This window comes from Enhydra lutris, unplaced genomic scaffold, assembly GCF_002288905.1.
Source record: "Enhydra lutris kenyoni isolate GAN:26980312 unplaced genomic scaffold, ASM228890v2 scaffoldscaffold17, whole genome shotgun sequence".
Taxonomy (NCBI): Eukaryota; Metazoa; Chordata; class Mammalia; order Carnivora; family Mustelidae; genus Enhydra; species Enhydra lutris.
The window spans coordinates 12,493,214-12,519,537 of record NW_019154101.1 but is presented as its reverse complement, the minus strand read 5'-3'; the positions used below and the strand labels follow the sequence as shown (position 1 = coordinate 12,519,537).

At 39.1% G+C, this 26,324-nt stretch overlaps 1 protein-coding gene across 2 annotated transcripts; it reads left to right on the top strand.

The window, feature by feature from the left end:
• The first annotated feature begins 646 nt into the window (after positions 1–646).
• LOC111147858 (G protein-coupled receptor class C group 6 member A) lies at positions 647–21,995 on the top strand. Of its 2 annotated transcripts, XM_022504125.1 has the most exons (6): positions 647–840; positions 5,017–5,320; positions 6,862–7,698; positions 14,019–14,231; positions 17,853–17,976; positions 20,881–21,995. In XM_022504125.1, the coding sequence occupies exons 1-6, from the start codon at positions 647–649 to the stop codon at positions 21,993–21,995; spliced, it is 2,787 nt and encodes a 928-aa protein (XP_022359833.1). The 2 variants fall into 2 exon arrangements, with proteins under 2 accessions (XP_022359833.1, XP_022359834.1); XM_022504126.1 differs by lacking the exon at positions 14,019–14,231.
• The last annotated feature ends 4,329 nt before the right edge of the window (positions 21,996–26,324 follow it).

The window sequence follows — 26,324 nt, the reverse complement described above, 5'->3', positions numbered from 1 at the left end:
AAGCCAAACACTGTATCAGGTAAGTTTTGTCTCAAATTTAGTTTTGCCCATTATCACCAAAACTATTTATTTCTAACATATGTAAACTAGAAGTGATTAATACCTACACTTAACTGAATTTCATTTTTTCTTAATAGAGCTTTACTGGAAAAACGAAAGCAGAATGCTATTTTTCTAAACAGTTTATAAACAACACTGAAGCTTTTGGACCTTGAATGCAAGACCTTTTGGAAATGCAATACTGTCCATGCCTGAAGTGGGAAGCTTTTCCCAAACTGCTCCCTTTTGAAGATTCTATATTCTACTTCAAAAGAAATGCCGACATGACCCAAAGCCTTTGGCATATCAGTAAAGTAAAAGAGTACTAAACCAGAGAAGACCTGTATTTCTAATTCTATAATTTTTTTTCCTACCATGACTGCTAGCGTCCATTTCCAAGAATGGAATGTTAGAATCTGATATGTTCTTACTGGTGAGGAACTGTTTTGACTATCATCAAGCATCTGAAAACTGAATGTTTCTGGCCTTTGACACTGCCCTATACCTTACATGGTGTTTACAGGTGAAATAGAAACCATGTTGTTGGCACTCTCTGAGCTTAGTGATTCCTAAGAACTCACATGAGCAGAGCAAATGGGATTGAAGCATGGCACTATTGAGGATACCAATGACCTGCTTTGGGAGTATTCTTGCTACCTCCCAGCCTTGCCAGACCCCTGATGACTTTGTGGCTGCCACTTCTCCAGGACATATCATGATTGGAGGTTTATTTGCCATTCATGAAAAAATGCTGTTCTCAGAAGACTATCCCAGACAACCAGAAATCCAAAGGTGTGTCGGGTGAGTAAAGTGTCGAAGAACACATTTAGATTTCCTGATTATACTCTAACACTAAGGCATGTAAGCATTCACTTGTATTAACATCTAAAATTATTTTAATAAAATTTAAATTCTTGTGTTTTTAAGTTGCATATAGTCAGTCTTGTAATCCTTCCTTAAAAGAGAAATATATCAGCACTGTTGTATAATCAACCTCTAAGTGCAGAGGCAGTGAATGCTTTCCCTTAATATATATATTTAGATTTAGCTAAAAACAAACAACCCCTGAAGTCACTCAAGAAAACCAATTAGGGGACACCATAGACTATCCATTACAAACATACGTAGCATGTTTCTATTTATATTTTACATATATTTATTATGTATTAATATTAATGCATATGAATTTACATTACACTATCTATTTATAGTATGTATTGTTCATGTTTATATCCCCCACAACATGCATTTTGTTTTAAATATAAATGCATTATTTATTGTTTTGTTTAAAATGGGCTACATTTAGGGGCACCTGGGTGGCTCAGCGGGTTAAAGCCTTTGCCTAGGCTCAGGTCATGATCCCAGAGTCCTGGGATCGAGCCCCACATAGGGCTCTCTGCTCGGCAAAGAGCCTGCTTCCCCCTCTCTCTCTCTGCCTGCCTCTCTGCCTACTTGTGATCTCTCTCTGTCAAATAAATAAATAAAATCTTTGAAAAAATAAAATAAAATAAAATAAAATGGGCTACATTTAAAATTTCTCTCTATACTAGCATTTTGTCAATGCTGCATTCCTTTCATTCTTGAAATAATTAAATTCCTTCATGATAAATTAAGACCTTGCTTCAACTTATCTGGTTCCTTCTTCTGTGATGAACACTTTTCACTGAAAGTTTGACTATAGAAAAAACATGGCACAGTGTACTACGGAAAAGTAAAGCTGGGCAGAGGATGTTACAAATGGATTTTCTTTAAGGAGAGCAGGATATTTGAATTCTAATTTCAGTTTGGGAACAAACTTACTCTGTAGACTTATGCAAATCACTTAAACTCTTTGAGTTCCAGTTTCCAGTTTTCTCTTTTGTAAACTAAGGGCCCGGATAACTTCTAAGGACACAGGCAGCATCAGCCTCTGTTCCTATGCCAATGTGTTTGCCGTGCTTCCTTCCACTAGGAAATCCTGCTTTCTACCTTGACGTTTTTGTATGTAAATTTGGCTTTTTCTTACCCCCTCTCTTTTTTTTCTTTCTGTATCAAAAAATATTTAGTAACTCCTCTAAGAATGCTGTCAGATAAAATGTGGTTCCACATCACACTAAAATTCCTTCCTGGCATTTGCCCTAGAAGTTGGGCACTTTGAGCTACTGTCTTTTTAAATGTTGACTATCAAAAATACCAGCAAATGCCTCAAGATAAATAACGAAGATTTTCAGAGCACTAAATTGGTACCCAAAGAAGATTTGAAGCCCACAATTATAGGCCAACTATTAAGGATGGAAAATATGAAAAAATCATTGATCTAATAAATTTATTCTGGAAAAAAAATTGAATTGAACTTCCTTTCACCTTATTGACACTCCTTAAGAGAAACAATATTCACTCAGCATCAAACAACTATTTATTAAGTGCCTACATTATCAGGCCCTATTCTAGGCACTGGGATACCAAAGTGAATACACCAAAAAGGTTTACATTCTCATGGAGCTAACATGGGGGGGGACCCTGAAAATATACATTTTAATTGTCATACAATGCATTATTTTTATTATGATTCATTACTTTAACTTCTCTATCCTTGTTTCTTTTTTTTTTTAAGATTTTATTTATTTATTTGACAGACAGAGATCACAAGTAGGCAGAGAGGCAGGCAGAGAGAGAGGGAGGAAGCAGGCTCCCTGCTGAGCAGAAAGCCCGATGTGGGGCTTGATCCCAGGACCCTGGGACCATGACCTGAGCCAAAGGCAGAGGCTTTAACCCACTGAGCCATCCAGGTGCCCCCCTTGTTTCTTTCTTTAAATTAAAAACTTAATGCTGATTGGCTAAACTTCACTTTTGGATAGTCTCCAATGACAAATAATATTATTAAAATACTTTAATAATTAATTTAATAATTTAATAATTCATTGAATAATAATTCAATGAACCAAAAGGACACTTAAAAATACCAAAACTCTGAAAAATAATATTTTCCCCTTCGAATGGATAAAGATGTGGTGTGAAGGAATATTATTCAACCATAAAAAAGAATGGAATATCGCCATTTGCAACAACATGGATGAGTCTAAAGAGTATAATGCTAAGTGAAGTAACTCAGTCAGAGAAAGACAAATACCATATGGTTTCCCCCGTTTAGAAAACAAACGAACAAAGGAAAAATAAAGAGACAAACCAAAAAGCAGACTCTTCACTACAGAGGACAAACTGATGGCTAACAGAGGGAAGGTGGATGGGGTGGGAGGGAATGGGTGAAATAGATGAAGAGAATTATGAGAGTATACTTACCATGTTGAGCAGTGAGTGAGATATGGAATTTCTGAATCACTATATTGCACACCAGAAACTAACATAACACTGCATGCTAACTATACTGGAATTTAACATAATAATAATAATGTTCTCCTTAATTTGTTTAAAAAAATTTGAATCTTTACTATATATTAGGCAGTTTGTAACCTTTTATATACAGTGGTGGATGACATAAACTGAACAGTAAAATCAGTAACCTAGCAACTCAGTGCCCCGAAATAATCACAAATCAGAAGTCAACTGGGGAAACCCACTGAAAGAGGAAATAGCTATGTTTCATAACTCAAGTGTGCACTTTATCTAGGAGAAAGCTGCTGAACTTATACCCACAGCCTGTTTTATATGTGATTCTGAAGAGTCTTATTAATCTGGTTTCCAACCACAAAAGCCAGGTTAGTGAGTCTAAAGAGCAGATACTTGGACAGCAATAAAATGGTGACATCTAACTATAAAAAAGAGCATATATCAAACAGATTTTCATACTGCAGGATACTAAACTGAGTATTCAAATGATCCCAAAATTAATCAAGAAGAAGTTAAATCCTGTTCCACAGACCCCATTTGAGAAACTATATACCCTTTAGAAAGGTTTCCATCAAGAACTATTTTTTTTTAAAGATTTTATTTATTTGACAGACAGAGATCACAAGTAGGCAGAGAGGCAGGCAGAGAGAGAGGAGGAAGCAGGCTCCCCGCTGAGCAGAGAGCCCTATGCAGGGCTCGATCCCAGGACCCTGTGATCATGACCTGAGCCGAAGGCAGAGGCTTAACCAACTGAGCCACCCAGGCGCCCCATATAATACATTTTTAAAAACCCATACAATTTCATTCTTCTTCATCCTGCAAACCACGACGACAGCTAAGGAGATTTTGATAAACTGTTTAGATCATTCAACTGAATAAACAAGACATGTCGGCAGAGTTATTGTTCCTAAACCATAAGTAATTTCATAGTCAGGATATTTTTCTTACTTTGGGCTTTAGTTTTGAATATTTGTCAGTTTGCACAACTTTTAGAAATTTAATTTTTTTCTTCTTTTTTTTAAATTTTTTATTTTTTCAGCATAACAGTATTCATTATTTTGCACCACACCCAGTGCTCCATGCAATCCGTGCCCTCTCCAATACCCACCACCTGGATCCCCTAACGTCCCACCCCCCACCCCTTCAAAACCCTCAGATTGTTTTTCAGAGTCCATAGTCTCTCAGAAATTTAATTTTTTTAAATATTTTATTTATTTATTTGACAGACAGAGATCACAGGTAGGCAGAGAGGCAGGCAGAGAGAGAGAGGAGGAAGCAGGCTCCCTGCTGAGCAGAGAGCCCAATGCTGGGCTTGATCCCAGGACACTGGGATCATGACCTGAGCCGAAGGCAGAGGCTTTAACCCACTGAGCTACCCAGGTGCCCCAAGAACTATTTTTAAATAAATGAAGTTTAGTGGAGTTTATCTTTTAAGAGGTAAGCTTTACTGTCCCAGAAATCATCTATTTTAGAGCAGAGGTGTGAATAAAATAAGTTACCATCATAACTTATTGTGTGAGTATAACACACAATGTAACTTATTATCACATCATAACTTACTATGTGAATAAAATAAGTTACCATCATAACGTCTATAGAAGAGTTATGTTCTGATTTAAAAAAAAAAAACAAAACCTTGTTTCCCAACAGCTTTGAAATATCAATTTTTCTTCAAGCTCTTGCCATGATTCATAGCATTGAGATGATCAACAATTCACCACTATTATCTGGAGTCACACTGGGGTACGAAATCTATGACACCTGTACCGAAGTCACAGTGGCAATGGCTGCCGCTCTGAGGTTTCTGTCTAAGCTCAACTGCTCCAGAGAGATGGTGGAGTTTAAGTGTGACTATTCCAGCTACATGCCAAGGGTTAAGGCTGTCATAGGTGCTGGCTACTCAGAAATAACAATGGCTGTCTCCAGGATGCTGAATTTACAGCTCATGCCACAGGTGGGTTTTGTGTTACCACAGACGTTGGTTTTGAGAATACTCTTTATTATGAGAGGATCAGGGTAATCTGGGAAACCAGTTAGGGAGTTGCTTGTACTTTAACCTTTCTTTCTCTTCAGTCAAAGAGGGCATGGTGCCCTATTCTGGATGGTATAGTGGACAGAGCACTAAGGGAATAAACTCTTCCCCTCAATCTGTCAGATCAAGTTTCTGAAGGTTCTCAGCAGGATTCAGATAAGACTGAAAACTCTAAGGGCCTCAACTGCCTTGTTTCTGAATTAACATCAGTTGGGTACTATGAGGAAAACTGAGGAGAGACTAAGGGGTAAGGGGACATACAGGTCAAGGAACACTTCCTGAAACTCAGATGAGAAGGGACAAGCAAGGGAAGATGGGGAGAAGAGGACAGCATCTATGCTGAGAACACAGTAAGGACCAAGAGGAAATGTCCAAAGAATAACAAAAGGTAAATACAGCTAGATCAGGTGTATAGAAAGGAGTTCAGTAAGATGTGTATTTGCAGAGATAAGCAAGGACTGGTCATTCAACATCTTATAAGCTGTAGTATAATTTGCATTTTCTTCTGAATATGATGGGAAGCTTTGAGCAGGGACTATGGAACTACGTAATCTCCTTGTAATGCAAGCCAATAAATACTCAGGAAGCAAGCAAAAAGTCCGCTTAAAGACCAAAACCAACATCAGAGAGCCCTTCGCTAGAGTCCTGCACACTCTACTCAGAGTCCAGCAAGTCCCCTTAGCTTGTATTTTGAACGAACTTACCTTCTCATCACATTGCTTTGTGACTCACTGGCCAGTGCTTTCTAGGCTCCGGAAAGATTAGAAGCCAAAAGTTAGAAAGGAGAAAGAGTTATAGTCAGATTTTCAAGAAATAGCCATCTGATAGAAGAGAATAGGTAGAAAAAAAAATATGTATATATATATGACAATAACTGCATAAGAACTTAGAATATCTAACTTTCTGGAGTTAGAGTCAGTAAGAGCACATACCCATGAAAGACGCTAAGAGTTCCATTATCTAGCCCAGTGAAACTGATTTTAAAAAAATAAGTTTATATCCAAAATGACAAAACAAAAGAATTATTTCCCCAAAGAGCTCAGAGATAAAGCTTTGGCTCAAATTTTCTAGACTATGTATAATGCTAGTTAGCTGCTAAGTAAGAAAAGTAGACTATTTTCAACAATGATTATGGCATGTAAAAACATAATCTCCATAATCGACAGCACTAGACAACACAAAAGGAAAGGGGACTCCCCGCAGGGTACACTAATTTTACTGAAGCCCAGGTGTCAAACGGAGATGAGCCCAGCAATGCCAGGTATAAAATGAGGTCTGCATAGCAATGTAATGGTAGTTATGTTTAGGCAATGTTCACCATGTGCCAAGGTGAAGGTGAAGAATGTAAAGAATGTAAAGATGATTTAGGAAAAGATAACAGAAATTCACAGAAATGAAAAAGCATATGAACAGCCACCTGGAGTTCATCAATACCATGACTAAATGATTCTGTCAATTTCCAGGTGAGTTATGAATCAACTGCAGAAATCCTAAGTGACAAAATTCGCTTTCCTTCATTTTTACGGACTGTGCCCAGTGACTTCTATCAAACTAAAGCAATGGCCCACCTGATTCAGAAATCTGGATGGAACTGGATTGGCATCATAGCCACAGATGATGACTATGGACGACTGGCCCTCAACACTTTTGCAGTTCAGACCGCAGCAAATAACGTGTGCATAGCTTTCAAAGAGGTTCTCCCAGCCTTCCTCTCAGATGACACCCTTGAAGTCAGGATCAATGAGACACTTGAGAAAATCATAGCAGAAGCCCAGGTTAATGTCATTGTGGTATTTCTGAGGCAATCCCATGTTTTCAATCTCTTCAGTAAAGCTATAGAAAGAAATATAAATAAGATCTGGATTGCTAGTGATAATTGGTCAACGGCCACCAAGATTACCACCATTCCCAATGTTGAAAAGATTGGCAAAGTTGTGGGGTTTGCCTTTAGAAGAGGGAATATGTCTTCTTTCCATTCCTTTCTTCAAAATCTGCATATATTTCCCAGTGAGAATAACAAGGCCTTACATGAATACGCCATGCTCTTGTCTGCCTGTGCCCATGTCAAGGACAGTGATTTGAGTCAATGCATTGCCAACCACTCTCAGGGGACTTTGGCCTACAAGGCTAACAAGGATATAGAAAGGAACTTCTCCCTGAGAAATGATTTCCTGTGGGATTACACTGAGCCGGGACTTGTTCACAGTGTCCAGCTCGCGGTTCTTGCCCTTGGTTTTGCCATTCGGGATCTCTGCCAAGCTCGGGACTGTCAGAACCCCTACGCCTTTCAACCATGGGAGGTACTAATTCACACATCTGAGAAAATTCCCCTACAGTCATTTCTTTCCTTGCTTTAATTTGTAGATATTTATATTAACTGCTCTTAATTGTATTGCTTTTGTAAGTAGATACCTTCAGTGTCTGAACAGCCTGCATTTCTATCATTAGTAGCTCTTTGTTCTTGAGAATTGTTATTTTGCCTTCACTATTACACTGACCCACTAAAACGGTGTTCTTTAATTTCCCAAGAAGATCCAGTTGATAGTATTTTCCATGAGTTTATGGATTTGTATCTGATCTTATAGTATTTCAATGCTTTCATATGAATTATCCCTTGTACTGCTCTTGAGAAACACGAGACCGGGCATATTTAATGGTCCTTTTTATTATTACTAAATCTTACCAATAGGGAAACTAAAGCTAGAAAGTACTAGAAATATGACTCTAGTCTGGGCCTTCTGCCTCCATGCCCTTTGTTTTTCGTGGTATCTCTGGTGGTTTATAGTCTTTAAAGCCTTCAGGTAAAACTCTCAGGACAGTCTTCCTGAGACTCCAGTCTTTCTCAAATGAATGTTAGTTAGATCAATCATCACAATTCTTATTATATCTCAGGTTGAAATGAGCCGCAAATTCGGGTAAAGGAAGTCTTTTCCTTTCTTCTCTTTGATTAGTTTGTAGAAACTCAAATTCAAGCTTAATGTGACCCTTTTTAGTGAAAATATTCCACTGTGTTTTTTAAATGCCGATAAAAAGATATTTAAAAGCTAATTGTTGCTTTATATGGAGATAAATTTTACTCATTAAAACAGATTTCTCAATAGTGTGTACTCAAAGACAAGGTTGTTTTCTTGATGCAGAATCATGTTCCAAAAATACAGTTATTATAAATGCATAAAGGAAAAAGAAGGTGATAGGAGGTAAGACTCAATTCTTACCATATATATGAGTTCCAGGACAGGCTATTTCTATGTTTGTCATTTTCATTTTAAACACTCCTAAACACACGCTCCAAGGTCTGAGGTCATCAGTTTACATTTTGGGTGGATCATGGGACGATCATAGGGTGTTTCAAATTGGTCATTTTAAAACCAGTTTTGATCTTGTAAATGCAAGGCAAAAAACCTAATAAAGATGTAAGACTAGAGAATGGAATTTTTTAAAAATTAAAACTATCTTTTTAAAATATATACATTTATGTCTAGCTATTTTAAGATATCTGTTTGAAAGCACACTCTTTGTAATGTAAAATTTTAGTGAGGGATTGGTAAAAACTGAAAATTAAGTGAACCACAATAATGAAACCATTACACAGAATTTTTGGAATGAGAGGTTGAGGAGTATCTAGATAGGATAAAGGGGAGGAGCCATAAAAAGCCTCATAATGAAAGAGAAATTCAGATAGAGCTATTGATCCACTAAAGATCTGGGAAACTATTTTAAATCAGGAATAAACCTCAAACATTCTGAGGAAAAGACTTGAGAAAGTGTAATCTGAGCAGAGTCTTCTAAAATGTTTTATTTAAACAGTAGGGGTCTGGGGTTGTTCTTTATTCCCCCTGGGAGCCTGGTTATCTAGAAACAAACAAAAACAGATTGGAAAGGAGGAATATGTGAGTGACTCGCTCCTTTGATCACAATGTGAGTGAACCACATCTGTGCCACATTCAGTGGGACAAATAATGCAGACAATTGCCTTTTTATGAAGAAATCGCCACACAATTTAAGTTTAAAAGATCAGCAACATTTAAGCTCACTAATCAAACATACATTCTTAAAGATTATGTTGACCCCTGGTAAAATTCATTCATATTTAAATATTACTTTCTAAATAATTTTACATTCAAATAACTTTAAAGAAGTTTCTCCCAATATTTGAGGGTAGCTCGTACTTTGGCTCCACATTTGGCAACATCTGTGAGCAGGATTCAGGAATGGCGCAACAAGAATTGTTTTACTTCAACAGATTTTTAGTGTTACTCAGATGTGCGTGAAGATACCACCTTCTTGTTGTGACCAGTGATTTGGGGATTTTTATTTCCTTTACTTGTGATGATGTAGAAAGTAGTAAGTGATGTATGTGGGATGGCAGAATGTCTAATAGTCAGATTTCTAATTCATACATTGATTTAGCAAATATTTATTGGATGTCTCAATGTTCCAGGCATTGTGTTGAATGTTGGAAATATTCTGGAAAACAAGACGATTCTCTTCCTAAAAGAGTCATCTGTCTACTGGTGTATACAATCAAATAATTAAGGAGCTGATTACAATGCAGAATGATACATTACTATGTTTCATAGAGACACAAAATGGTAGAGAAGCACATAATGGAGGAAACCAATCTGGCATTAACAATTCGAAGAACATTCTCCAAAGATCATGACATCTCTGGAGAGTATGATGGATGGGTAGGAGTTAGCCAGGACAGAAATACTCCAAGAACGGAGAGAAAACATGGCATCTCTAGGGATAAGAAAATAGTGCCAAAGAATCAGTTTTTTTGTGGAAACTATAGGTAAATGAAAGTAGAGACATTAGTGAGGGATTCATCATTAGGGCCCAATCAATCAGAGCATCTCAAATTTTGATGTGCAGCTGAATTGCCTGGGAATCTTGTTATCATGCATATGCTAATTCGGTTACCACTGGGGGGATACCTGAAAGTCTGCCCTTCTAATATCTCCCAGGTGATGCTGATACTGCTGGTACAGGGACTTCCTTTCAACAGAAACTCTGCAAACTCTGTTTAAATGTTTGGACTTGATAGAGCAAAGGGGAGTCAATTAAAGATATTTTTAGACAGGAAAGTGTCGTGATCTGCTTTCCATTGCAGAAATAGCATTTCATTTCCACTGTGGTGTGCACTGATTAGCAGGTCACAAACCTAGATGTAGAAGGACCCACTTGGTAATCAAGGCGTTAAATAGGGATGGCTTATACTCCAGGTTCAAGTACTGCAGGTACTATGTGTGACAATATGGATGGAGACACACATATGTGGGTGTTTAAAAGGAAGGATGAAGAGCATCTGGAGATAGAACAGGGCAGATGAAGAGAAGCAAAGATGTTGCAAGCGATTCCACATTTGGACAACTGGTACCATTTATCAAGATGGAAACAGAAAAAAGTAGAGGTCTGGTGGGGTGAAGTATGAAGTATTCTGTTTTGGAGACGTTGAATTGAAGAGCTTCTGAGACATTCAGCTGTAGCAATGGTAGTCAGATACTAGTCCAGAAGTCAGAAGAGACGTGTGCTGAGGAGACGGTGATTGTGAAGTAATAGGAGAATCATAACTAATAATTTTTAAAAGATTTTATTCATTCATTTAAGAGAGAGAGAGAAAGAGTGAGCAAGAGAGAGCATGAGCAGGAGGGGAGGGCAGAGGGAAAGGGATGCCGACCTAGGGCTCAATCCCAGGACCCCAGGATCAAGACCTAAGCCAAAGGCAGACATTTAACTGACTGAGCCCCAGGAACTAATAATTTTTAAGGGCTACTATAGTAGGCATTGACATATATCACCCCTAATCTCCATAATATTATAGTAGGTCCACCGTTTCATGCTCCTTACACTCCGTCCTAAAGAAGTAACAAAAGGAAATGTTACTGGTAACCAATACTTGCAGCCAAAGTTTAGAGATGGTGGGGACCTCCCCAGTAAGGGTCTGGCTTATGGTCACCCACACAGGTAGCAGTGAGACTGCCCCAGCCTTAGTCCAGGGTGCTTTCCACTATAGCATGGAAAACTTCATGAAAGAAGAAGACATGGGTTGAGCACCAGACAGAGATGCAAGGCCATGTCCTCTGCAACTTGAATTTGCTCACCAGCACAGCTTCCTTAGGGAGATGTTGTGGACGTCAGAGCAGTCAGGGAAAAGAAAAACATGTTAACCACAACAGCTTAAGTGGTGTGGCTTTCTGGGCCTTTCGTTTTCAAAAGCAGGTCATCACCATACACAGGGTGAATGCTGTAATCGTGGAAGTGCAAATTCCAGTTCAAGATTTATGATGTCAATTTACAGTGAATTTCAGAGTCTCCATGGGAAAAAAAGTGGACAGAAAAACCCTTTCATAGCTTCATAACTACAGCAACAATGTTCAAAATTACCTTAACCCAAAGCAAGTGTTCTGTCTTACTTACCAGGTCAGGAATACACTGTTTTGCTTGCCTCCACCCTCTCTCCTGTGAGGACAAGCCTACAGTTATGTTAGCTTATGTACATCACACAGTGTTACCATTATTTACAGAATGGGTATGTGTCAGAACTTTACCCTGGAAATCTTAATTAAGTGCAGGAAAAAACAGGTGGAAATGTAGTTCAGACTCAAGAGTGGAAGAGGATATGCTCCCTAAAGAAGTAAGTTGTCTGGGGTTCGTGTGTGTGAATTGCTGAAGAAAGGAAGCAAGGAAAAATGAATACACAGGTAGAGGTCAAAGCATTGATGGTAGATCCTTGTTTCCTTTTTAAAATTTTTGTTCCCTTTGCATTTTTTCTTCCAGGCCATTGCTGGAAAAAAGCTTTTGTGGGTTACTTCCACCCTGTTGAATCTGATATCCTGCTTCTTTAAAGTAATACTAATCAATTTATATTCATTAAAAGAACTAAGAAATCTGTGGGGACATATAATAAAATCAATATGCATTGCTTAGAGATTTTTCCAAAGTGACATTTCATCTCTGACCTGACTGTCGTAACTAATATATTTACCTTAAAATATAACTGGGTGTTCTTATGTTCTAATGACAAAATTGAAGGAAAGAAACATTCATAAAAGATTAACTGAGAAGGAATATAATAAGAATAATTCTATTCAAATAGAATAATGTCACCTCATTCCACAGATTTTGCCACAACAAAAGCCCTCCTAACCTCTTTACTCCTCCTAGAGGAGTAGGCCCAGTGTGGTCAGAGAGGGTATTTACTTAGCTGTGGTTACATATCAAGTTAATGGTGAAGCAGAGTGTTCCTCCCTCCCGGTCCAGTGTTCTTCCTCTGCAGCACAAACTCAATACAGCCACCCTGTTTGCCAGAAAAACATTTCCTGTCCTAGCTGCATTGCCTACAAGTTCTTACTGTACAAATTGTGTAACAAGGCAAGTAATTTTTCACTGCATTTCTTTCCTCTCAAGCTAAAAATTAATCATTTTATGAATTGCATTGAAAATAGAATTTAGAGATCACTTTATTAGACAATCACTGAAACAGATTTGAAAACCATTAGAGATGATAAGATCCATACCTCCTACCAAACGGAATAACAAAGTATGGGTTTAAAGGGCAGTACCTTCCACCCACCAGCTCAACTTCTCTGGTGGGAGACACCCCAAGAACAAGGTGCTATTGTCACTGGACTGTCTCCCACATTTGTATCTCTGTCTCTTTAACCCTCATTTTGGGGATGGTGAGTATAATAACCACTGGCTCAGATCACCCACTCAGTCTTGGCCAAGGATCCAATTGTGACTAGAAGGAAAGGATGAATTTTGCTGCCTTCTATAGTTTCAGAAGATAACTCATGATTGCTTTTGAGTCAGAAGCAAAAAATAAGAAGATATTGAGTTAATATATTGTAGAAACAATGGAAAGACCTGAAAGTCAAATTGTGTTTTCCCAGGTAAGGCTCTTGGCCCCTTGGCTGGTGGTGCTCATCTAAGAAAAGAGGAAGATGATCCTCGCTCAGCGTGTTTCACTGAGTTGTTATGGGATAGAAGGATATCACACTTCTGAGTATTAGAAGTAATACATGAAGGTCAGGTGGCATCATTAATTGATAGACTCAAAGTATTTTTATTTATTGTCACAATATCCCTATTAGCTAATTAACAGGGTTAACAGATATTAATCAAAACTTTACTAATCTTAATCTTTGCCCAATACTGGGCTGAATTCTTTTTATGTTTAATTATAACTAATCCCTATAAGGCAGACTTCATTTGACAGATGGGGAAGCTGAGGCCCAGAAAGAAACTGTGGGTGTCAAGACCACATCACTAATGAGATACAGAACCAGGATTAGAGCCCAGGCAACTGCCCTGAAGGATCCATCCTGAAATTTTATAACATGGGAAAAAAAGATGCTCAGATCTCAATGTGATAAGCTGGAGAAGCTGCCCTCCATAAACATTACCTTGATTTCTCAAAGTGGCAGAGCAAGATTTTGGCAGAAATAAGGCTAGAATTCTCAAATTATTGCCAACCTTCTCAACTAGTTACCAAACTCATTGATCCAGAATGTCCTTTTTCTACCTTTTAAATGATATTCCTTATAAGGTAGTGTTATAACTGGCATAATGGATACATATTTCTATTAGTATCTATTTCTATTTTTATATCTTACAGTTACTTGATGTACTAAAAAATGTGACATTCATTGATGAAGGGAATTCATTTCATTTTGATGCCCATGGGGATATGAATACCGGATATGACGTTGTGCTCTGGAAGGAGACTGATGGCCACATGACTATCGCCAAGATGGCGCAATATGATCTGAGGAATGATGTCTTCATCATCACGGACCAAGAAACAATAAGCGAGTTCAAAAATCTTAAGGTAATTTTGTGGTAGCCTGCTTTATAACATTCAAATCAAATGAGCACCACAGCTGCAAAAGTCCTTAATCCCACCAGAATCTCCAGTGACCCTACTGCCTGTTTACTGTCCCCAACTTCCTTCCTCAAATTCTCTGGTCAACTTGTGTCTCTCTCTCTTGTACATGCTCTCCTCCTTACCCTCATTTCACCAAAGCATAATCCTGGGTAAATTCAACTCTCTGCCTAATCAATAGAGCCCCCATATAGCTGAACTTGGCAAAACAAAAACAAAAACACCTTGTTGACTGTTTTCGTTTTAAATTCATGATCTCTAACCTCCAGTGGGCCCTTAATGCTGCTGGACAATCAGACTATTACCTTTGTCCATTAACTCGCCCCCCTTTCTAGAGAACTATTCCATAGATTTTCTTCTCTCCCCCAACTCCAACTTTCAGTTGACCTTGCTTCCTGTGTTGCTAACAAAATTGAAAAAATCAGAAGAAAACTGGAGAGTCCCCCGCCACCACATCCACCTTCCTTCCAGCACTGTGGGTGGACTGTGTTCCTGGCCAAGATCAGCTCCTCCCTTGACCTCTGGATCCCAATTCCTTTCCACTTGTACTCGATGATACTGCTCTGGTGATTCTCCATTCTCTCCCACATCCTCAAGTATTTTCTTCTCTCCATTATCTACATGATGATATAAATATGCTGTTATTCTTTTCAACTTCAAGAAAAAGAAAACTCCACTGATCCCCACTTCTCCTTCTATACACTGCCCCTTCCTCTATTTCTCTCTACAGCAATTGTCCTTGAAAAATTTAAATACATTCACTGGCCCCAATTTCTCTCCTCCCATAATTCTCTTGAATTCTTCCAATCCATCAAAATTCTATCTAGTTCACCAATGTTAATAAATACAAACATCATCATACTTCACTTACTGGCTAATAGTTCTCCTCTTCGTAAGATGCTTTCTTTCTTTGTTTCCACAACATCATGCTCCCTTAATTTTCTTCCTCTGTCTCTGGCCACTCCTTAGTGTCTTTTGCTCCTTCCTTATTGTTCCAGCTGCCTATAAATATTGGCATACCCAGAGTTCAGAACAGCTCCTCTTCTGTGTCTGCACTTTTCCTTAGTGATCTCACGCAAGCTTGTGGATTTAAATAATGTCATTCGTTATATAGAAGGTGGATGACTTCCAGCTTTTTAATCTTCTAAATTTTAACCCAAATAAATATACAACTGCATAATTGATATCTCCCCTAGGTGTCTAATGGTCCTCTTCACTGACTACCTCCAAAACTGAGCTCCCAAACCTACACTCATCTCAATAAATGGCAATTTCCTTTTAGTTGCTCATGACAAAACCTGGTAGAATCTTTGTCATGCTTCCTATCCAATCTAAATTTCACTTTCAAACCCATAGTCCAAAATATCAGATAAACCTAAATCTTTTGATATCCCAAAGTTAAAAATACCAGACTTTAGAATGTCTTTGCTGTCTCTTATGTGGGAGGTGGGGAGGAGAAAGACGGTCTCTTTTATCCCATAATGATGTTCTGCCTGCTGAAAACCCAGATCAGGAATAACTGTGATAAGAAGAATAATGCCACCACTTATGGACATAGGGCTACCAAATCTTGGCTACTTTTCTCTCTTAGATCGTTTTCATCTCCCAGAGAAAGGGCAAGTTAGCTTAGTCCTTGGATTGTGTTCCTGGCTTAGGAACAGCTATTAAGAGACTCTAGACAAATCCTCATTTACCCATTTTGCTTTGGCTTTCCAAAAATAAAAGTGAGACAATAACAGGTTTATTTCACAAGATATGCTATGAGAAAGGGACTGTAAATGGAAAAAAAACACAGCCAAAGTGCAAAGAATTATTAGTTAAATTGGAAAGGGCTTCATAAAAACAGGATGTTACATATGATTCACATTGTGACATGTACAATTATAACCTAAATTCTCAGGATTATTAAAATATTATTTATATATCTCTGGTTGCCTTTTTCATTAATACATTACTGGTTTTAAATTCAAAATTTCCACTTTTTTTAAAGATTTTATATATATATATATATATATATAGAGAGAGAGAGAGAGAGAGAGAGAGAGAGAGAAACTGTGTGTGAGAGAGAGTGGGAGGAGGGGCAGAGGAAGAAGAAGAGAGAGAATCTCAAACAGACTCCCCGCTAAGCGAGAAGCCCAATTAGGGGTGGGGAGTGGCAGTTGATCTCAGGACCCTGAGATCATGACCTGTGTGGAAATCAAGAGTCGGGTGTTCAGCCAACTGAGCTACCCAGGTGTCCCTCCACTGTTTTGTTTTTGAAGTTTAGAATGGACAGAGACCTTGGACAGCATGATTAATAACCTTCTTCTAAAGAATATAAAAGCCCAATAAGTTAGTATTTCTTATATGATTGAACTTCTTAATACAACACAAGATTAGAAATTTCTAAGCCATTGTTTTCTTCTTTAGTTCCATCATTACACATCTGTCCCTCTGCTAGGAACTTTCTGAAAGAACTAATTTCCCTTATTTTCTTATAGAAGCTATTCATGCAACAAAAACTACTTCTTCTTAAGGCATTTTCACTATTTGAAATATTTTTCTGTCTTTTAAACTTGTTTACATTTCTCCAGATGACAAAACAATTCTATTTGCTATTTTTAAAGAGATCATAATACTATTTAGTAAATGTATTTTTAAAATTTATTTACTTAATTAATTAATTTATTTTTTATTAATATATAATGTATTATTTGTTTCAGTGGCACAGGTCTGTGATTCATCAGTCTTACACAATTCATAGCACTCACCATAGCACATACCCTCCCCAGTGTCCATCATGCAGCCATCCCATTCCAACAACCCTCACTTTGTTTCCTGAGATAGAGTCTCTTATGATTTATCCTCTCTCTGGTTTCATCTTGTTTCATTTTTCTCTCTTTTCCCCTATGCTCCTCTGTCTTGCTTCTCAAATTCCTCATATCAGTGAGATCATATATATACAATGGAATACTATGCAACCATCAAAACCCCCAAAATCTTCCCCTTTGCAACAACAAGGATGGAACTAGAGGGTATTACACTAAGCGAAATAAGTCAATCAGAGAAAGACAATTATCATGTGATCTCACTGATATAAGTAAATAAACATATTTTTTAAATTAAGTCAAATTTGGGGCGCCTGGGTGGCTCAGTTGGTTAAACATCTGCCTTCTGCTCAGATCATGATCCCAGGGTCCTGGGATCAAGTTCCACATCAGGCTCTCTGCATAATGGGGAGTCTGCTTCTCTCTCTCTTTCCACCCCTCCCCCTGCTTGTGCTCTCCCTCTCTAATAAATAAATAAACTCTTTTAAAAATTAGTTAATTGGGGTGCCTGGGTGGCTCAGTGGGTTGCGTTCTGCCTTTGGCTTGGGTCATGATCTCAGGGTCCTGGGATTGAGCCCCGCATAGGGCTCTCTGCTCAGCAGGGATCCTGCTTCTCCCTCTCTCTCTCCCTGCCTCTCTGCAAGCTTGTGATCTCACTCTCTCTGTCAAATAAATTAATAAAAAGAAATGAGTTAATTAAGTCAAAGTTACTTAGGATAAATCTTTTAAAAATTTATTTGAGACTTCTTTCACTTTGCAGCAAATTCAGTCTAAATGCTCTAAGGAATGCAGTCCTGGACAAATGAAGAAAACCACAAGAAACCAACATATCTGCTGCTATGAATGTGTGAACTGTCCTGAAAATCACTACAGTAACCAGACAGGTAATTATCGTCACCACAGCAGGTACAGTGACACACCTGGACCATTTCTCTTAGGCTGATTTTTTTTTACATGAATCTTATTTTTTTTTTTTTCATTAAAAAAAAAAAGCATTTCGGGACGCCTGGGTGGCTCAGTTGGTTAAGCAGCTGCCTTCGGCTCAGGTCATGATCCCAGCGTCCTGGGATCGAGTCCCACATCGGGCTCCTTGCTCGTCGGGGAGCCTGCTTCTCCCTCTGCCTCTGCCTGCCATTCTGCCTGCCATTCTGTCTGCCTGTGCTCGCTCTCTCTCCCTCTCTCTCTCCGACAAATAAATAAATAAAAATCTTTAAAAAAAAAAAAAGCATTTCATGCTTCTGCTAGATTAAATTTCAGTGAAATTTCATATGATCTCGGAATTTGCTCTATTATATCAGCAGATGTACAACCAATATGTAACAGAGATATAAAAGTAACTTCACTTCCAAGGTAAGTTGTCTCCCCCTCAACTGGACTTCCTCTCTCACATCTCTCAAAACAGTGTGGATTCTGTCAATTTTTGTCCATGTAGCCCCCACACAGACATGCCTGGCTTATAACTGGGGCACAGTAACTATAAATAAATAAATGCTAAATTAGCTAAACAGGGTATGGTAGAAACCCATAGATGTACATACCCTGGAGAGCTCATTATTTCTACCAAGAGGCAATGGTAAAGCCTAAAAAGAACCTTCTGTGAGAGGATGGGATGAACTGTTGACATGGATGAGATGCTACTAATTGTTTGACAAACTTACCTTTAACAATTTCACAAGATCAGAGCAAAATACACAGATTAAAGAACAAGAATAAGGTCAGCAGCCTTCAGGGTCTTAAGAGGAGCTATCAGCATTTGCCCTGGAGTTCAGCCTACTTTAAAGCATCATGTTCCCTTGTTTACTGCTTCATCCCTATTGATCTATGACAGTTGGAACAGTTCTCAAATGCTTACTCTTTTTCTCATTGCCTTCAAGGGGAATGTATCACAATGTTAACATTCCAATAGTCATGTTCTGTCACTATTTTGTCACAAAATAGTGTGGTTATTTGTCACAAAAATGTGACTTGTCCCAACCTGAGATGGGCTCCACTGTGTAAATAATTAGTAATTGTTGGGTGTGTGTGTGTGTGTGTGTGTGTGTGTGTGTGTGTATTTTCCAGGTAATACAGTGTCTGGCAACTCTGCCAGGTGGAATAAATAAAAACATCAAGAGAGTAGGAGGCATTTATTTCCCATAAAGACGTACACGAGTTTTCAAAATATAATTTGGGTTATCATTGGGCAACCAGGAAAAGATCAAGTGTTGAAGACTGCCTTTCCCTTGGAGGAAAAGCAAGGGTTTAGGGTGATCTGAAAGGACATCCTCTCCTGTTGTTCTCCACATCTCCAGCGCACAGCTCTTGTACATAGACAAGACCATTAAGTGTTCATCGAACAGCAGAGGCAGTCAGGGGAGAACAGGAAACAGGGTTTGGAAGAGAAAGAGGCTGGAGAGGTAATGAAGTGTGTACACAGACGCACAACCTGACTTTAAGGTTAATGAAGAGAACGCAGGCCCCATATAAACTTGAATGGGCACTGTGGGGACTCTCAGATGGATGCCCAGAGAAGGGCTTCCGGCAAGAGATGGGGCGCCATCTTTAGGGAGACGGAGAGCAAATGCAATCCCACTCCCAGAGACTCCATTCTGATATCAGCTCTACATCCAGCCCTGCCATCAGAATCAGCAAAAATCACTTCCAAGCTTATCCCTCCCTGTGTGAAAGGCTCAATTTTACTGACCTCCTAGCCAAAAAAATTAAATTTAATTCTTCATTCATGGTCATTGGTTACAATCTTGAGTTATCTTACTTTTAGAGAGCTTTTAGGGTGACCCAACCATATTTTCTCTGCTTTTAAAAGAACTGCAGCCTCATTTATAATAGCAGGTCTCACTACATTGAGTGTCTATCATGTGTAATGCTCCTTGCAAAGCATTTTCTATTTATTCTGCCACTGAATGCAGCACTCTAGTGAGGCAGAGTCTTCTAACCTTTTTTTTAGAAGATTTTATTTATTTATTTGAGAGTGAGAGAGCGAGCGAGCGAGAGAGCACAAGCAGGGGTAGGGGCAGAGGGAGAGGGAGAAGCTGAGCAGGGAGCCCAATACGGGGCTTGATCCCAGAACCCTGGGATCATGACCTGAGCCAAAGGCAGGCACTTAACCGACTGAGCCACACAGGTGCCCCACTTTTTAAATTTTTTTTTAAAGATTTGGAAATAGACTCGGAAAATTCAGTTTACTTGTTCAAGATTATGGGAATCATAAGTGATAGAGAAAAGGACTTGAGGTCATCCAAGTCCAAGCCCTCCTTCTTTTTTTCTTTTTTTAAGATTTTATTTATTTATTTGACAGCCAGAGATCACAAGTAGGCAGAGAGAGAAGGAGAAGCAGGCTCCCCGCTGAGCAGAGAGCCTGATGCAGGGCTCGATCCCAGGACCCTGGGATCATGACCTGAGCCGAAGGCAGAGGATTTAACCCACTGAGCCACCCAGGTGCCCCTAAAGCCCTCCTTCTTAACAGAGTCCCTGAACAGCCACCTATATGACAGCAAGTTCCTAAGAGGCTAGCATCTATCCTGAGTATATGGATTTCCTAAAGACTCAAACCCCAGCTGCTTTTTTTTCTTTCTGTTCCCCTCTTTTTCTTCCCTTGCTCTCATACTTTCTCTCTTGCCTTCTTTTGGGTTCTGTGCATGCTTTATTTCAATAAGTAACCAATACGACAATGATCTCTATCCCTTTTCTCCTCGGGACTGTAACTAAGGAGTCTCATTTGTAGCATCATTGTGGGCAATCTACCTGGTTAAAATGTCTGCAATGTAACCGAATCTCCTCCTATCTTTTAGATATGGATCACTGCTTTTTATGCAACAATGAAACGCACTGGGCTCCTGTAAGGAGCACAAGGTGCTTTGAAAAGGAAGTCGAGTACCTCAACTGGAATGACTCCTTGGCTGTACTGCTCCTGGCCCTCTCCCTATTGGGCATCATGTTTGTTCTGGCCATCGGCATAATATTTACAAAAAACCTGAACACACCCATTGTGAAATCATCTGGGGGACTGCTGGTCTGCTATGTGATCCTTCTCTGTCATTTCCTCAACTTTGCCAGCACAGGCTTCTTCATCGGCGAGCCCCAAGACTTCACCTGTAAAACCAGGCAGACGTTATTTGGTGTGAGTTTCACCCTCTGCATCTCGTGCATTTTGATGAAGTCCCTGAAAATTCTGCTGGCCTTCAGCTTCGATCCCAAGTTGCAGAGCTTCCTGAAGTGCCTCTATCAACCGATCCCCATCATCTTCACTTGCACAGGGATCCAGGTTGTCATTTGCACACTCTGGCTGATCTTGGCTGCACCTGCCGTGGAAGAGAATGTGTCCTTGCCCAGAGTCATCCTCCTGGAATGTGAGGAGGGATCCATCCTTGCATTTGGCACCATGCTGGGCTACACTGCCATCTTGGCCTTCATTTGCTTCATATTTGCCTTCAAAGGCAGAAAATTACCTGAGCATTACAATGAAGCCAAATTCATAACATTTGGCATGCTCATTTATTTCATAGCTTGGATCATATTCATCCCCGTCTATGCCACCACATTTGGTAAATATTTGCCAGCTGTGGAGATTATTGTTATTTTAATATCTAACTATGGGATCCTGTGTTGCACATTCTTCCCCAAATGCTATGTTATTCTGTGTAAGCAAGAGGCTAACACAAAATCTGCCTTTCTCAAGATGATTTACAGTTACTCCTCCCAGGCTGCAAGCAGCCTTGCCATAAGTCACGTTTCACTGGACTCCACTAACAGTAATATCACAATGACCGATCCCAGCTCTGGTGGCAGGTCAGCAACCCAGCAGGAAAGCAAGGATCTTCAGGCGCAAGCATTTGCACACATATGTAGAGAAAATGCCACACGTGTATCTAAAATTTTGCCTCGAAAAAGAATTTCAAGTATATGAAAGCATCCATAAGAGATGGCATGTTCTAGAATAAAATGTGTCTAGGATCTTTGTATTTAAAATGTGCATTTATTTTCCAACAAATACATTCCCTGCCACCATGTTCACCGATGCTCCCTCTGTCCAACCAGCTGTTTAACAAAGAAATATAGAGCCCTTGCCCTGAAACTGCCTTCATTTCTCCACCTGCCTCCATCTTTACCCCCTTCCTCTTAGGCACATCTCTATTCAAAAGTCACCCAGAATACATCATCTGTTTTACGTCCTCTGTCTCCTCAAACCTCTTTGTATGGGTTCTCCTTCTCTCCTAAAGCATCTTTATCTTCCCACTTCCACTGCTCAGTTCAGTTGAAAAAACATTTGAACGATTACCTGTGCCAGGTGATATGCTAAATATGAAGGTACAAGAAGGATCGAAGCATCATTTCTTACCTCAAGGAGTTCAAACTCCAGGAGCAACAGTTACATACTGACATCTTCATTCCAGTGTGGGGAATTCTAAGACGGCCATGCTCATGGGGCACTGGAATACAGTGACGTGGCACTTGGCCACCCTGGGGCACGATGAAGAGCTTCGAAGAAAGCAAAATAAACCATATGACATTTAGGTGAAGTCTCAAAAGATGAGTAAGAATTAGCTAATCAAAGAAAGTACAGAAACCTGGCCCAGATAAAGGGGGAGAGCCACGAGCAGCTGCAGAAAGTGTCAAGAAGGTGCACTCGGGGGAGTAGTCATTTGGAATCACTACAGAAGAGTCCTGTTTTGCATGTTGAGGTTAGGTCATGAAGGAATACCAGAGACTGTAGTTCTTTTATCAGAAGCTTGGGACTTTATTGTATGTGCAGAAGGTCGTCAAGATGACAGGTTCAAAGTCCCATTTTAAGAAGGTCACACTGAGACAGGGTAGATGACAGAGTCTAGTTGGGAGAGGATTAGGATCTACTTAAAGGAATAGAGAAAAGAATAGGAATATGTACTTAAGCCATATAGGAAGTGGTAATTGACCTCAAGTAGTTGGTGAGAGTTGAGGTATAAGCTTCTAGTTTGATTTACTGAAAGATATATGCAATGTGAGAAGACTGATTCAGAACAGAAGATGGAATATTGAATTTGAGGTGCCTGGAGGAATTTCAAGATGTATCAAGTGTCCATATGGATATAAGACTCTGAGCTCAGGGGACAGGGCGCGGTTGCTGATAAGGATTTGAAGGCCATGTTCACATTGTCATCCATTCTTATAAAACAGATAAGCTTCCAAAATAACATTATCTCCAATCTTGACATCCTTTTTAACAACAACTCTCTCTCTCCCTCCTCTTCACAACTGAACGTTGGAAGGAATAGTGTCATTATTGATTTGTGACCCACTGAGCCCATTGGAATCTGGCTTCTAGTATGCCACTCTGCCAAAATAGTTTAGAGAACAGTTGCCTGTGACTTTTTAATCTGTCAGATTCAATGGTCATGCTTAAGCCTCCATCTTCCTTGAAGCTGATAGGCATTTCTGGTATAATTCCTCCTCCTTAAAATTCTCCTTCTTCATTACCTACATAATTTTCCAAAGCTTTCAATTATTCAAAACTCTTCAATCTGATGAGAAGTCTCTTTTGGTTCTATTCTGGCATCTTGACCATAAGTCTTCCTCCACTTGACTCTTAAATGTGGGTAATCCCCAGAGTTCTACCCACAATCTAAATCTCTTATCTCCCCACACACTCTCTCAATATAATATCATCCATCTTTATACCTTAACTCGGACCCAGATAACTCCCCAAACCATATCACTGGTTCAGGTCACTCTAACCAACCCACTTACTTGTCCCTTGTCCTTTGACTTGTCAAAGTCAACATTCCTAACATTTAATCCATTACTTCCTTCTCCTGGCTGCTGCTCCTGTTTTCTCCTTCTTAGCATATTGCACCACCTTTGGACTCATTGGACCCTACAGTTCTTCTGCTGATGAACCAGCTGCTGCACCCTGCTATACCTTTAATTCATCACCTGTTTTTTCTTTTCTAACTCCTGAATTTTCTCAAAACCTTGCCACAGTCTCTATCCCTGTCATTACCTCCTTAATCTAGACCTTCATTTCCTCTTTCACAGATGTTTACAATAACTTCCTAATTTGACATGTGTCTTTCATTTTATTTCAAACATACAGAAGGACCCACTAAGCCTTCCACTCATTTCCACTTGACATATATTCTAGAGCAAAAACTTCTTTATGTTACTCGGTTGTCTTAAAACCTACAGTAAGTCAAAACTCCTTATCTTGATGCCCAGTCTTTCCACTTCCAGTACCAATGGCTGTCCCTTTCTAGTTGGTACATTACCCTGGAGAAATGGCCACCTGTTGGTGATTGTCTGTACCCACAGCATGCGGCTCCATGCCTGTGTCTGCCTCTCCTCTTGGCCTATGATGTTCTTTCCACCCCTGTCCTCCTGGAACACTCCAGCTAATTCACCAGACACAATCAGGTGTCTCCCATTCTACCAGGCCATCCTTCCTGCCACTGTCACAGCACCTGTTACACTTCATCACATTCACTTGTTTTTATTTTAATTGATTCAACTAACATTTATCAAGTGCCTACTGTGTACCAGACATAATTTTATGCACTGGGAGTATACAATGATAGAAAAAAGACAATTTTTTCATCTCAAGGAATTTATATTCTGGTGTTTTCACCATTTTGCAGTGAATAATCAGTTCTCCTTTTGGAGCAATGCTCTTGGCTGCGCTTTCCTCTCTACTCTATTGCTATCATCACCCCAGTTTAGACTCTCGTGATCCCCCACACCTCTGTTGTTGAGACAGTCCAAATTAGTTATCACTCCAGGACTCCCCTTCTATTACATACAATGCATCATCACGGATTGCTTTTACTCAAGTTAGTTCCAGTACTATCATTCTCCTATTCAGAAAAATGTAATAACCTCTTATCACTTTCAGAATTAAATTCCCCTATCTTGCTAAGCAAGATCTTCCACAGTATCACCCCAACATAGATAGAATGTTAAAAACAAAACAAAACACCAAGATAGTAATCCAAGTTTACTGCTTAACCCAAACGTATTCACATATAATATGGTGATAACATCTCATGAAATTGTTAAGGGTAAAATATCCTGAGGTACATGAAAGTGTTAAGAAATGAGTATTGTGTTTGTTATTTCACTGACTCATTGCTCTGTTGATATGAAAACTGTTTCTCCTACTGACATGAGAGCAAAACTGTAGGAGAGCTTCCAGATTCTTGAATGTGATCACACAAAACAGAAATCCCAGCACTGTTGTGCCAATAGAACAATGAAAGGAATATTGTTTCATAAGAGTTGTGACTTTTACTACAGTTACATAGCTTTCAACAATTATTCCAGAATTTAAAAAATGTTATTTAACATAAAAAATTAAGTTCTGAATTCCTTAATACCAAAACTACATCTTTGACATCATGTAAAACAGACAAGAGAATGACTACAGTACTTTTAATTTTTCTGTCAAATTTTGAGGATTTAAATTCAATAGGGTGTAAGTTAAATAATTTGCTTACTCTTTTTGGAATAAAGTGCTTTTTTTCTATTATAAAACCAATATCTAAATAATACTAAAAAATAAGTAAATAAGGGGCACCTGGGTGGGTCAGTTGTTCACCATCTGCCTTCAGCTCGGGTCATGGTCCCAGGGTCCTGGGATCGAGCCTTGCATCAGGCTCCCTGCTCAGTGGGAAGCCTGCTTCTTCCTTTCCCACTCCACCTGCTTGTGTTCCCCCTCTTGCTCTGTCTCTCTATGTCAAATAAATAAATAAAATCTTTTTTAAAAATAAGTAAATCAAAATAATCAAAACTAACACACAAAAAAAGAACCCATCACTCTACAACCAACCAACAGTCCACCATTATATAAGCACTCAATTTTTTACAGGTTGTTTTAGTCAGGTCCAAATCATTATTCAGACAGAAACATTCCCATTGGTCAAGACAAAGTGATCTGGGGGTGGGGGAGCATTTAGAGTTCACTGATGGACTGGTTCATATAGTTATCCTCTTACCTTGATCACAGAGATGCACTTACTAAAATATTTTATTGCTAAAATGTGGGGGTAAGGGAACAATACACATTACACCATAGCCTTTATTGGTTGGATGAAATCAGAAGCTGGTCAACCCAGGCTGTGAGGATCTCAAGAGCAAGGTCCAAGTATAACTGTTTTCTGTGCATTCATACAATTAGTATTCAGTAGGTGTTGAGTGAGTAACTTTAATGTTCTCACAAATATTCTTAATGTCTTAATCAGCACAATAACTCAACAATTTTTTCCCCTGA

Coding starts and splice junctions, on each gene's coding strand:
- LOC111147858 (XM_022504125.1), top strand. CDS start 647: ATGGCACTATTGAGGATACCAATGACCTGCTTTGGGAGTATTCTTGCT. Junction 5,321..6,861: donor ATTTACAGCTCATGCCACAG/GTGGGTTTTGTG, acceptor GTCAATTTCCAG/GTGAGTTATGAATCAACTGC. Junction 14,232..17,852: donor GCGAGTTCAAAAATCTTAAG/GTAATTTTGTGG, acceptor TTCACTTTGCAG/CAAATTCAGTCTAAATGCTC.